At 36.4% G+C, this 15,180-nt stretch overlaps 1 protein-coding gene across 12 annotated transcripts in view; it reads left to right on the forward strand.

Annotated features, from left to right (window-relative positions):
* ALMS1 (ALMS1 centrosome and basal body associated protein) overlaps positions 1-15,180 on the forward strand; it is a 223,530-nt gene that overhangs the window by 132,471 nt on the left and 75,879 nt on the right. For 11 of the 12 annotated variants that reach the window (XM_045054413.1, XM_045054402.1, XM_045054404.1 and 8 more), the window contains 2 exons: positions 1,619-1,744; positions 14,058-14,228. In XM_045054413.1, coding sequence (XP_044910348.1) covers positions 1,619-1,744; positions 14,058-14,228 — 297 coding nt within the window. The remainder of the gene's footprint in view (positions 1-1,618; positions 1,745-14,057; positions 14,229-15,180) is intronic. The other variant, XM_045054405.1, reaches the window with a different exon arrangement.

Here is a 15,180-nt window from a genome sequence, read left to right on the forward strand (position 1 = left end):
TTGTGTGTTAAACACATGACTGTGTGGTCACTATTCTGAATTTTAAAATTCAGAATAATATACTATATGTTTATATTTCGTTTGTTTTCAAATTTTTTGAAGAAATTTATTTTATAGTTGAACTTTCTTCTTTACTCTTCTCCAGTCTTTTTATTCTTTCCCAACAGCAACCATTATTTTCTTTATTTACATTTATTCATTAGATATTTGATATTATATTTTTCTTCCATGACACTGTATGTAGTATTTTTCCTATGTGGTTTTGCTGGTGTATAGAAACACAATTGTGTTTTTTAATACCAATGTTGTGCACAGTGACCGTGCTAATAAATTCACTATTATTCCTACCAGTTTAAATTTTATGGCAATAATCACATGAAAAGATTCTAAACATAATTACTGGGGAAATGCAAATGTTTACCATAATGATATGCCATTACACACCCACCAAATAGCTAAAATTAACTAACAGCAACAAAACTATACCAATTTTTATGTATTTTCTTAAAATTGGGAATTTATACTTCTATAATTGAAACTTTATTTTGAAAAGAAGAAATTTATTTTGGAGATCTTTCACATAGAAGTGAATTAGACTTATTTTCTCTGGCTCTGGGGGACAGAATAAGACCATAAGATCAGTAGTAAGGGGTTAACAATTTGGGGTTCAATATAAGATAAAGTGGGTTTTAGTTAGAGCCATCTGTACATGGACTAGATTGCTAAAAAACTGATCTCAATGAGACCTACCCCTACCACTCTATTTTTTTAAATTTTTTTTTAATGTTTATTTATTTTTGAGACCGAGAGAGACAGAGCATGAATGGGGGAGGGTCAGAGAGAGAGGGAGACACAGAATCCGAAGCAGGCTCCAGGCTCTGAGCTGTAAGCACAGAGCCGAGGCGGGGCTCGAACTCACGGACTGCGAGATCATGACCTGAGCTGAAGTCGGACGCTTAACCGACTGAGCCACCCAGGGGCCCCCTACCACTCTGTTTAAACTGCATCTTGCCCTGGTTTCCCTAGTAGTCCTATTAATAATCCTCAGCATTTTCTAATTTCTTTTTCATGTAGCTTATAATTTATTAAAATAATAAATAATTTACTTATTTAATGTGTTATTACTGTATATCTCCTTCCTCTAGAATGCTAGCTCTTCTTGAAGGCAGAGATTTTTTGTTTTAGTTCATATATGCCAAGAATCCTTTTTTTTTTTTAAGTTTATTTGTTTGTTTATTTTTAAAGAGAACGAGCACAAGTGGCAGGGGTGGGGGGAATCTTCAGCAGGCTGCATGCTCTGTGTGGAGCCCAACACGAGACTCAATCCTATGACCTTGGGATCATGATCTGAGCCAAAATCAAGAATCAGACACTCAACCAACTGAGCCACCCAGGCAGACCTAAAGTTTATTTTTTTAGGTCATCTCTACACCCAGTATGGAGCTCAAACTCACAACCCTGAGATCAAGAGTTGCATGCTCTTCCAACTGAGCCAGCCGGGTGCCCTGATATATGCCACAAATCTTGTACACTGCATGGCACATTAAAGGCACTCAATATTTGTTTAATGAATTTTAACAAATCTTCTTATTAATTGTTCTCATCTTTATCTCCTTAGCCCAGCCTTCACTGTTGCCATATAAACCTCCTGGTAGTACCAGGATGTACTATGTTCCACAATTAAAACAGATTCCTTCTTATCTGGATTCCAGATCAGATACCACCATTGAGAGCTCTCACTCAGGTAATCTGCATAAATTAATCAAATTTTTATTTTTTGAAATTTTATTTGTGGTTTAGCTGGTTAATTCTAGAATGGCATGTGAAAATTCAGTGATATTTAAGCCTTTAATGAAATATGGAGCTTTTCATGAGCCAGTCCATGGTTCAGAAAAGTAAGTTATTTGGCAAGATGTATTTAATGAAGAAAATTGTATGGATAATTGTTTGTTTGGTTTAGTGGACTCCTTTTCAGACAAAGGTTTCCAAGTTTTCTCTGTTCACAGTGCCCTTAGTGTTTTGGTGATTTTTTTTTTCTCATTATTATATGGAATGCATGTAAAAACAAGAAGTATTTTTAGAAACAGCTATAAGTTTATTAGGACATAAATATTTGCTGTTTTGATTTAGCAGCTTAATAAAAATATTAGGTATTTCCTTTTGGTTTTGGGTTTTGAAAGAAAATATTTTACTTTGTTCATAAATAACCCCAGTTATTTACTAATGAGATATGTGCAGCTATTAGAACACTTGTACAACTTTTCAAACCTTGATATGAAATTGAACACAACCACAGTTATTTGCTGCTTTTACTATAGAAACCCAAAAATCTAGCTTTGCAAAGATACAACATCATTGAAAGGAATATGGCATTATCTAATATTGAAATTTAATGTTTATTTGTTTTGTGAAAGAGCATGAGCCGGGGGGGGGGGGGGCAGCGGGGAGGGGGCAGAGAGAGAGGGAAAGAAAGAAAGAATCCCAAGCAGGTTCCGCATACCAGCATAGAGCCTGACATGGGGTTCAAACCCACGAACCGTGAGATTATGACCAGAGCCAAAATCAAGAGTCAGATGCTTAACCAACTGAGCCTCCCAGGCGCCCCTAATATTGAAAATCGAAAGTACTTTGAGCTAGTAGTTTATGTAGTGTACACTAGATACCAGGTATTAGTGTTGTTTCTGTAGAGTTTTAAAATAGCCTACAGCACCCTTGTGAGATCGCCACCGGCAAATTGCAGATTTAGAAGATGAGTAGCACCCCATGCAGGAACTCAGTAAATATTTCCTGTGGGGATTTTAAGATAAGGATACTGAATTGGTGTGGTGTGGGGTTTGTATTGATGGGATAACATTTTGAGATGACTTGGTTCAGTTCAGATATAAATTTTTTTTTTCACAATTTGCCAATAGACATCTTTATATGTATAAGAATTGTACATGACGAATTTTCCCTAGTCTTAGGCATATTTTTTAGTTAACTTTAAGAGGACCGAACAAGTATCTAACGGTAACTAAAAGCACCTGGTATAACTGCTTCTAATTCCCCACTATGATGCTACTTTAAAAAAAAAAAAAAAAGACCAACAAAAATGCTCTTATTACCAAATGTTAAGATTAATTATTAATTAAGCCTATAATCAGAGACTGGAAGAAATTTTCACTATATGCAAGGCTATGACACTTGGGGCACCTAGGTGGCTCAGTCAATTGAGCATCTGACTCTTGAGTTTAGCTTGGATCATGATCCCAGGGTAGTGGGATCGAGTCCTGCATCTCGCTTTGTGCTGAGCATGGAGCCTGCTTTAGATTCTCTCTACCCCCTCTGCCCCTCTCCCCTGCTCATGCACTCTCTTATAAAATAAAAAAAGTAATAATAATAATAAATAAAAGTAAAATAATAAAAATAAAAACACACTTAGCAGGGATTTATTCCTGGGTTGCAAGGATGGTTCAGTATTTTCAAATGAATCAACACAGTACATCTGATCTTTTTCAGTGGATACACAGAAAGCATTTGATAAAGTACAACATCCATTCATGATTTAAAAAAAAAAACCCTCAATAAAGTAAGTTTAGATTAAGCATACCTCAACCTAATAAAAGCCGTATATGAAAAATGCACAGTTAGCATCATCCTAAGTGGGGAAAAACAGAGGGCTTTTCCTCTAGGGTTAGGAATAAGACAGGGCTGTCCACTCTCACCACTTATATTCAACATACTATTGGAAGTCCTAGTCATAGCAATCAGACAACTAAAAGAAATAAAAGGCATCCAAATCACCAAGGAAGAAGTAAAACGTTCACTGTTTGCAGATGATGTGATACTATATATAGAAAACCCAAAAGGCCCCACCAAAAAACTGCTAGAACTGATAAATGAATTCAGTAAAGTTGCAGGATACAAAATCAACACTCAGAAATTGTTGAATTTCTATACACCAATAATGAAGCAGCAGAAAGAAATTAAGGAAGCAGTCTCATTTACAATTGCACCAAAAACAATAAAATACCTAGGAATAAACCTAACCAAAGAGATGAAAGACCTGTACTCTGAAAAATATAGAATACTGATGAACGAAATTAAAGATGACACAAAGAAATGGAAAGACATTCCATGCTCATGGATTGAAAGAACAAATATTGTTAAAATGTCTGTACTACCCAAAGCAGTCTACACATTTAATGCAATGCTTCTGAAAATACCCACAGCATTTTTCACAGAGCTTAAACAAACAATCCTAAAATTTATATGGAACCACAAAAGACCCCCGAATAGCCAAAGCAACCTTGAAAAAGAAAAAACTGGAGACATCACAATTCCAGACTTCAAATTATATTACAAAGCGATAGTAATCAAAGCAGTATGGTCCTAGCACAAAAATAAACCCATAGATCAGTGGAACAGAATAGAAAACCCAGAAATGAACCCACAGTTATATGGTCAGTTAATCTTCAACAAAGCAGGAAAGAATATCCAATGGAAAAAAGACAGTCTGTTCAACAATGGTGTTGGGAAAACTGGACAGCATACAAAAGAATGAAACTGGACCACTTTCTTACACCATACACAAAGATAAAGTCAAAATAGATTAAAGACCTAAATGTGAGGCATGAAACCATAATTCCTAGACAAGAACACAGGCAGTAAATTCTTTGACTTCAATTATAGCACTTTCTTTCTAGATATGTCTCCTGAGACAAGGGAAACAAATTCAAAAATAAACTATTGGGACTTTGTCAAAATAGAAAACTTCTGCACAGGGAAGGAAACAATCAATAAAGCTAAAAGGCAACCTATGGAGTAGGAGAAGATATTTGCAAATGACATATGATAAAGGGTTAGTATCCAAAGTATATAAAGAACTTATAAAACCCATTACCTTAATAATGACTAATCCAGTTAAAAAATGGGCACTATACCTCCCCCCACTCATGTTCTCTCTCTCTCAAAAACTAAAAAATAAAAATGGGCAGAATATATGAGTTAGACATTTTTCCAAAGAAGACATCCAGATAGCAAACAGATACATGAAAAGATGCTCAATGTCATTGATTATGAGGGAAATGCAAATCAGAACTACAATGAGAGATCACATCACACCTGTTAGAATAGCTAAAATCAACAACACAAGAAACAACAGGTGTTGTCAAGGATGTGGAGAAAGGTGAACCCTCATGCACGTTTGGTGAGAATGCAAACTGGTGTAGTCACTCTGGAAAACCATATGGAGGTGCCTCAGAAAGTGAAAAATAGAACTACTCTATGATCTAGTAATTGCACTACTGGGTGTTTACCCAAAGTATACAAAAATACTAACTCAAAGTTACACATGCATATGCGTCCTGGTGTATCTACACCAGTACTATCTACCATAGCCAAATTGTGGAAACAGTCCCAGTGTCCATCATTTGATGAATGGATAAAGAAGAGGATGTATATATACACATAATATACAATGGAACATTACTCAGCCATAAAAGAGAATGAAATCTTGTCATTTGAAATGACATGGATGAGGGGCGCCTGGGTGGCGCAGTCGGTTAAGCGTCCGACTTCAGCCAGGTCACGATCTCGCGGTCCGTGAGTTCGAGCCCCGCGTCAGGCTCTGGGCTGATGGCTCAGAGCCTGGAGCCTGTTTCCGATTCTGTGTCTCCCTCTCTCTCTGCCCCTCCCCCGTTCATGCTCTGTCTCTCTCTGTCCCCAAAATAAATAAAAAACGTTGAAATGACATGGATGGAGCTAGAGAGTATTATGCTAAGCAAAATAAGTCAGAGAAAGACAAATACCATATGATTTCATTTATGTAGAAATTAAGAAACAAAACAAATGAGCAAAGGGAAGAAGAGAGAGAGGCAAATCAAGAAACAGACTCTTAACTAGAGAACAAACTGATGGTTACCAGAGGGGAAAAGGGTGGGGGGATGGGTTAAATAGGTGATGGGGAGTGCACTTGTTGTGATGAGCACTGGGTAACATATGGAAGTGTTGAATTACTATATTGTATCCTGAAACTCCTATTACACTGGATATTAACTGGAATTTAAATACAAACTTTAAAAAAATACCACACTTAATGGAAAACACACACACACACACACACACACACACACACACACACACACACAAATGGCTACCAGCAAGAAAACAATTGGACAGGAAAACTTTGATCAGTCTTTTACTTTCAGGCCCCAGGTCAGAAGACAGAATGTCTACCAATAAAAATCTGATCTGATGTCTTAATACTTTTTGAGGCCCATAGTGTCCTGCTATTTGTTTATGTCCCTCTTTCATATAGTTGGAGACATTAATTTTAAGAAATATTGGACAGTGGTGGGAGGAGAAAATAATTCAGTGATGGTACATTGTGTCCTGAGAAATATTGTCCCTGTGAGTAAAGTATTGAATACATCAATAAGACAACAGGAGATCTAATAACTATATTATACTTGAGATTATAATTTTCATGTTCTCCATCTGTTCTCAGAGTGAGAAAGTCGATAGTAGGAAAATCCTTTCTTAAACCAGTAGAGCTACTCTAGGATGAAAGCCTAGGAATTATTCTAATAGCCCTTGTCAATTAACATATCATGCATCGGTAGATACGAGAAAGATCCACTTAGCATTTTGGGCCAAGGGCAAGTCATATACCATTAGTGGTAAACATATGGGCCAAATAGATTTTTCCTCAACTGAGAATGAATAAACATTTGAATTAATTAAATCCATAAAATATAAATAAGATAAAGGTAACAACTCCCCAAAGATGAGATAGTTGTTAGACATTTACTTATTATGCCCAGTAACATTCTTAAGATTCCTAAGTAGAACAGGATTCTATTTATAATAGATAGTAAGTTCTGAGACCTGACTTTTTTTGGTAAGCAATTTTATTCCTTATACCCGTGCTCATTATAGACATTCAAATATTTATATATTAATAATCATGGTCAATAGGAGCAAAAAGCTATGGGGAGAGAACTGGTTGGAACATTTTAAAGGAAGTGGGGCATTATAGCAGGGAAAATGGTAAAGACCTAAGAATTTGTCTCTTGATAAAAGCAACAAAAAATTGGTAAAACTTTTCAGAAAACTTTTTCAAAACTTGCCCTAATCTCATCCCCAGACTGAGTTCTGTAATAACCTTGAAAAGTATCAGCCTGCTTTCCCAGGACTAGAGGGAACAGAACAGAGCTAGACCTGTTTCAATACTTCATTCCCAAAGAATTGTCAATATTTGATCTGTCATTCAAAAGACTTGTCCTTATTTAATCTCATTCAGAGATATTCATTCATTGTAAAAAGCCTGTGTGTGTGTGTATGTGTGTGCGTGCACATGCATGTGCACACGCTTGGGATGCAAGAATGTTTATAGGCAAGTGTTTTAATGTTATAATGCCTGATGCAAACAATAGAGTAACCAAAAGCTTAAATGTAAAACCAGGGATTTATGGCCATAGATGTTTAAAAGCTTTGACATATTCCTGGGACTCTAGAAGAGTGTCCATGTGCATATAGCTGTGTGTATTCTCAGGAAAGACCTGAAAAGACCCTACCCTTTACCTACAGCTCCCCTTGAGTCTCTGTGCAAGAAGAAAAGGAAGGCTAAGGCAGAGTTGACAACTGCATAGCTCAAAGTTGAAGGTATACCCTGACATGCACACAAAGTCCCTTTGTAAATCTCCCATGTTTACTGGTTCTAGGTGTTTGAGGATGTCTCAGTCTAGGCATTAACTGACCACCAAGCTATTTGAATGGAAACTTCAATAGATTTTACATAATTTGTTCAGAAAAATTACTTAAAAAAAAAAAAAAACATAAAGCAACAACAGCAAACTTTGGGAAGTGGATAGAATCTGATTTCCAGGATTACCAATTTTATTATTTAAGATGTTTCATTTTCAACAAAAAAATACAAGCTATGGAAATTAAAACCAAAAAAATACAGTTTATACACAAGAAAAATAACAGTTTAGAAACTGTCTGTGGGAAATTCCAGACATTAACTAAAGACTTAACTACTTAAAATATGTTTGAAGAGCTAAATGAAACCATATCAAAGAACTAAAGGAAAGTATGAGAACAGTGTTTTAATCAAATAGAGAATTTCAATGAAAAGTTAGAAATTACAAAAAAAGAGAGCCAAATAGAAACTCTGGAGCTAAAAAGCACAAGAGATAGAATTAAAAATTCACTAGAGGAGCTCAGCAGGCAGATGAAAGAATCAGTGAACGTGAAGATAGGCCAATTGAGATTATCCAGTGTGAGAAACAGAAAGAATAAAGAATGAAGAAAGAGGAACGGAACCTTAGAATCCTCTGGAACACCACCAGGAGTACTATTTTATACATAATAGGAGTTACAGAAGGAGAGAAAAAAAAATGGGATTGAAAGAATATTTGGAGAAAAACTTCCCAAATTTTATGGTTACTATGAATCTGTACATCTGATGAACTGAAGGAAATCCAAGCAGGATAAACTTAAAAATATCCACATTTAGACACACCATAATCAAACTGTTAAAAATATAAAGAGAATGTTAAAACCAGCAAGAGAGAAGTTACTTATTGTGTACAAAGGATCCTCAATAAGATTAATAGCTGATTTCTCATCAGAAACCTTGGAGGCCAAAAGGCATTGCAATCACATATTCAAAGAACTGAAAGAAAAAAAACGTGTCAACCAAGAATTCTGTATTTGGCAGAACTACCCTTCAAAAATGGAGAAATTAAGACATTTCCAGATAAACTGAGTTGATTGCTAGCATGCTGACCTATGGGAAACACTAAGGGATTCATCAGGATGAAATGAGTAGACATGAGACAGTAACCTGAATCCATATGAAAAAATAAAGAGTGCTGGTAAAGATAACTGCATAGGTTAACTATAAAAGTATAAACATATTTTTGTTTCTAATTCCATTTTCTTTCATATGATTTCAAAGACATGCATAGAGCAATAATAATAATTCTTATTTTACAAAAACGTACAGAGATATAACTTGTGGAAATAACAGCATAAAGAAAGGAGAGAGAGCTATACAGTAGAAAGGTTTTTATATACTGTTGAAATTCAGTTTTAACCCAAATAGATTGTTAATTTATATTAAAACATGGATGGCAATTCCAAGAACAACCACTAAGAAAAATAACTAAAAATATATATAGTAAAAGTGTCACCATAGGAATTAAAATGCTACACTAGTAAATATCTATTTAACACCAAAAAAAAAGTACTAGTAGAGAAACTGAGGAAAAAAAAGACATAATACTAGAGAAAAAAGTAGAAAAATAGCAGACCTAAATCCTCCATTATCTGCAACTGCATTAAATGTAAATGAAGGTTATACTCCCATTAAAAAGGCAGAGATTGGCAAGGTAGATAAAAAGACATCCAACTCTGTATGCTGTCTACAGAAAATTTTATTTAGTTTCAAAGACAAACTGGCTGAAAGTTAAAAGATATAAAAGGATATGTCATGTAAACAGTAACCAAAGAGGGCTAGAGTGTCTATTATTAGACATTATAGACTTTAAAATTTATTAGTAAAGACAGAGTTCATTTTGTAATGATAAAAGCATTAATAAATCAAGAAGATAAATTATAAATGTATATGCACCTAACAACAGAATCCCAAATACATAAAGAAAACTGGCAGAATTAAAGAAAGAAAGAAAGAAAGAAAGAAAGAAAGAAAGAAAGAAAGAAAGAAAGAAAGAAAGGAAAGAAAGGAAAGGAAAGAAAGAAAGGAAAGAAAGAGAAAAGAAAAACATCTGATACCTGATGCTATTAAAGGGAGAAATACACAATTCAAGCCAGTTGAAAAGTCACATATTGTATAATTCCATTTATATGAAATGTCCAAAACAAGGAAATCCATGTAGACAGAATGTAGATTAGTGGTTGCCAGCAGCTGTGGGAGAGGGGGAAATGGAGGGTAATTGCTAATGTGTCTATTTCTTTTGGGAGTGACAAAAATGTTCTGGAATTAGATAGCAGTGATGGTTGTAAATACACTAAAAATTACTCGTTTGTACACTTGTTAAATTTGTGGATTTTATGTTATTTGAATTGTATCATCAATTTTTTTTATTATTTATTCTTAATGTTTATTTTGAGAGAGCGAGGGAGCAAGCCAGTGGGGACGGGCAGAGAGGGAGATACAGAATCTGAAGCAGGATCCAAGCTCTGAGCTGTCAGGCTTCATGACCTGAGCCAAAGTTGGACACTCAACCAACTGAGCCACCCAGGCACTCCTATTTTTAATTTATTCTTTAAATGTTTATTTTGAGAAAAAGAGAGCACATGAGCTGGAGGGGCAGAGAAGCAGAGCAGGAATCCCAAGCAGGTTCTGCACTGTCAGGCTCTGTATTGTGGCTTGATCTCACAAACCATGCACAAGGCTTGATCTCACTAACCATGAGATCATGACCTGATCCAGAATCAAGAGTTGGATGCTTAATCAACTGAGCCACCCAGACACCCCTATATCTCAATTTTTTAAAAGGGAGGGGTAGGGAGTTGCCAGGGAAGATGGCAGAGTAGGAGGATCCTACTCACCTCATCTCACAGATACACCTCGATAACATTTACATCGATGTAAATAACCCAGAAAACGACCCAAAGACTGGCAGAGCAGATGCTCCACAGCTAATTGTAGTGAAGAGGTCACAAGAAAAATGGCAGGAAGAGCAGAGAGAATCAGGGACCAAACTGATCTACAAGACTGACCATGAGAGGAAGGGACACCACAAGCACAGAGAAGGGAAAAGAACAGATTCCACACGAGGCACCCCTGGCACAGGGGACCTGCACTGGGAAGATAAATCCCCATAATATTTGGCTTTGAAAACCAGAGGGGCTAGGGACGCCTGGGTGGCTCAGTCAGTTAAGCATCCTACCTCGGCTCAGGTCATGATTTCACAGTTCGTGAGTTTGAGCCCTGTGTCAGGCTCTGTGCTGACAGCTTAAAGCCTGGAGCCTGCTTCAGATTGTGTGTCCCCTCCCCCCCTCCCCCCCCCCCCCCCCGCCTCTCTCTGCCCCTTCTCTCCTCACGTGCTCTCTCTCTCGCTCAAAAATAAACATTAAAAATTTTTTTAAAAAAGATAAAACCAGAGGGGCTTAACTTTTAACTTCTTAAGTTTTTTCAGTCTGTAGGACTTAACACCAGGAACTTGTGCATGGTCTACCCTTAATGAACATATTATCATGATGGAATTTGAAATGGGAGATGGGAACAATGTGGCCGGATACTTACTTCATCAGGTGCTCAGAAGCAGGCACAGTGATTTGTTGCAAGCCAGGAGGGAAAAGTGCACTCTGGTGGATTCGTTAAACGACAGAATGTCAGTTTCAACATAGTGCCTTAAGGAACCCTCCAGAGTGATTTCCACCCTGTATGGTTTTTCATCTTATATGCTAACTTTAAACTCTAAATTCCATTTAAAATTTATCTCGAATTGAGTGAAAAAAATAGATAAGAAACTATGTACATTGCAGTCCCAGTATGTGTTCATTCCAAAGCATGTATAACCAAAGTTGGTTTTTTGTTTTTTTTTTTCTTAAGGTGACAAAAAGCTTTCAGTTCACATTCATTTTTTTTATTCAACTAAAAATTATTAAAGCTCTTACCGTGTTCCTGCCAGATACTATACTAGGTGCTACATTTACAGTAGTGTGCAGAATGAACATGCTCCGTAAGATTGTGGAGTGTGTGGAATGTTGTTATAGTTAGTAAATAAATAGACCACAAATAAGTACATAATTACAAATAATAAGTGTTAAGAAAATAAAGTAGAATTGGAAGAGAATAATTGGAACAGAGTTTTAGGAGCTCCTGAAAGCCTTTCCAAGGAAAAAACTTGAGAGACAAGATTTAGAGGGTAAAGGCAGGTTAAGTGGGCAGAGAGTGGGGAATGACAGTGTTCTGCCCAGAGGGAGCAGTCTGGGAAAAACTCCTGAAAGAGGAGAGAGTTGGATGCATTTGACAGATGAGAATTTAGTGTGGTTAGAGCAGAATAGTGACTAGATATGGTTAGATAGGTAAGTCCAAGATCATGCAGGGTCTTGTAAACCATATTAAAACATTTGAATTTTATTCTGGTAGACAACTGTGGTTTCATTTACATTTGTAAGATTTATTTGGCTGCTAGATAAAATTTATCACTTCATAGGTCAGAAGACAGGGAGCCAACTCTAGAAGTGGAAGCAAGGACAGCAGTAGTTAGAAGGCTATTGACTGTTGAGTTGGTTTACACATTTAAGGTTGTTTGTAAGGGTGCCGTGTAGAAGGTGGCACTGTTCACATCATATAGACAGACATACAGTATTTTTTATGAAAATACACAGGTGGGCCTGAAGGTTTGAGTTCTGGAGCAGTGTTAACTCTCTTCCTGCCCCAGACAAAAATCTATACTTACACACCCTGCAGCTGTGCATGGATGCCAGAAAATACAAGTGCACATACGCTTGTTGGCATATACACATGCATCAGGCTACACTGTCTTTCAACTGCTCTCAGCTCCACTGAGTTGATTGTCTTGCTCATCTACTCACTGCTTTCCGGGACTACCTGACTGTGAGTGAACCTAACACAGTCACCTTTCTTGGAGAACCAAGGGTGGTGCTGAAGAGTATGCATGTGCTTGCTGCTGGTGATGTATGTTGTCTGGTATCTGTAAGTATTTGTGAGGAGAATGATCCCATGTGCAATTGTTATATTATGCCATAAAATATAATATCTTAATTTTTTAATTAAGGAAGGGACACCTTTTTCTAATTTCTTCAAAAGATGCTGTAAGGGCCAGCTATGTCCTGAATGCTAGAATCTGAATCTCAGAAGAAAGGTCCCAGCCAGAGATAATATATTTGTTGGTCATCAGCATGTAGATAGATAGTATTCCATCCGTTGGTAGCTGATGAGTTCACTCAGGAAGAGAAGAGTTCTGACCCCTTGAGGAACTCCAGCATTGAGAGATTTGGTAGTAGTAGGGATACTAAGGATTTGCAAGAGACATGGGGAGCAAATAAGAGAAAGTGATGCCACAGAAGTTGAGAAAAGCGTAATTTAATCTGTACATATGACCCAGAAGACTTAGTAGGGTCCTTGCAATCTATCCTTAAAAAATCCTCATGACTTACATATATTTGCACCGTACTAATGAGACTGCTTTCTCATCTCTTACTGGCATATATATTTTAGGTACTCAGAAAATGCATGAAGTGCAGAATCCCAGATTAGAAAGAAAAACATTTTTATAGAAGATCCTGTTCTAGTTGCTAAAAACTCTCGTATGTCCAGAGATATTCTTCACCTCTTTTTTGTGGCATCAATGAACTTCTCTTACCAGTGGACACGGGAATATTGAAATGTATTTAAAAAAAATAAAAATTACCTTCAAATCTTGTATTTATCACACAAGATTTTCCTTTGAATGTTTTCTATCTTGTATTATCATCAGATTAATCTTCCTAAAACATAGCTGATTACATTTTCCCTTTATTAGAAATGTGCAATGATGTTGCATTTCATATACAATGAGTACAATTTGTACTCTTTAGCTTGGGATTCCATACCCTGCTGAATTTTGTCCCAAACAATTATGTTTTAATATTTCCCACCATTTTCTTTAATATATTGTATGATCTAGCCTGACCCCTAAGTGACTGTGGTTCTTATATACTCTTTGCTTTCCTGCCTTCTTGTCTTTGCTCATGTTTCACCTCTGCCTAAAATGTCTTTCTTCCTTCCTTTGCATATTTCAAAAAGCCTACTTATTTTTCAGGTTACAGTCTATAATATTCTCCTCTCTTTGAAAATCTTCCTGACTGGAAATTGTCTCTCTTCTGAACTGATACTCTATATATCTTCTGTCATTTGCTTCTCCACCTTATATTGTTGCAATTTATTGTACATGTCTGACATCCCCTTCTGATCACACTGCACCACTCCTATTGTATCTTTTTAATAGAAGCGGTTTAAGAGGTAAGTTTTTTGTCTCTGTTCAACTTCATGTCTATATATTTGTCAATTGTACTACTTTCCCACTTTGCTGTAGGATCCAATGATGCCATCGCTCCAGACTTCCCAGCTGAGGTGCTAGGCACCAGGGATGATGACCTGTCCATCCCTGCTGACACTAAACATAAAGAAGGGATCTACAGTAAGAGGGCCGTGGCTAAGCCGTCCTTCTCAGTGGGGAAAAACCCCCCTCAGAAAGATAATGCAGGTAACTGTATTCACTTTTTATATTTTGTGGCCTTTTTTTCTCCTGGTCATCCAAAATGAGAATATTTTCCAGTCTTCATCTTATTTCTGGTGTTATGCAAACTTTTCTGTTAGCTGTTTTATTGGGTGTGTATAAGAAGGTAAAATATTTATGAAATCTTTCAAAATGCTTCACAGGCTTCTTAAAACTATAAGCTGTATTTTCACTGTGGGAAATAAAATAGATTGCAACTTTTGGAATAAAAAAATATCCAATCAGGTATATTTTACAAACTGAAATCCAGAAAATCCTGATTAAATTTGCCTCATGAATTTATCTGTCAGATGGTACAAACTAATATTTTCATAGGTTGGAAGTATATGGCTCACATGGTATTTTAAATTTTCTTTTCATTTTGCTGCTGACATTTAAAAATAAGATTTAGGTCTTCCCTGGAAAAATCAGAATATCTGGTTGCCCTCAGCTTGCATTCCTTCATGGCAATGATCACCTGCCCCTGAGTCATGGCTGTTACTTGCGGAGAAGATGTACATTCTCCTGTTTGCTTTAATTCTCCACACTTCTCAGAGCCAGTCTGCTTCATTCATCTACCTTATCTGTCTGGTCACTGTGGCTATTTGAATTTTCAATTTTATCCCCAGATAAAGGCCTTACTATTTTAGAAGAGCTTTTAATATTTAGGGACCTGCTTGATTTTTTTTTCCTCTGCATCCTTGGTACTATACTTCTTTAGTTGATACATGGTAGTATTTATTAAATGGAGACTCCAGGGGCCACTAAAAATTCTACATGTGTAACTGTGTTGCTTTGTTCCATTTACAGTTTTTTATTCCTGTGCATAGCTATTAGCCAAATAGGTGCTACTGATCCCAGGGCAGATTTTAAGCATAGGGTAGTTCTATGTTCCAGTTTGGGCATGTTTTGTTTTTTTGTTTGCTTATTTGTTTTAATG

The sequence above is a fragment of the Felis catus genome, chromosome A3, assembly GCF_018350175.1.
Source record: "Felis catus isolate Fca126 chromosome A3, F.catus_Fca126_mat1.0, whole genome shotgun sequence".
Taxonomy (NCBI): domain Eukaryota; kingdom Metazoa; phylum Chordata; class Mammalia; order Carnivora; family Felidae; genus Felis; species Felis catus.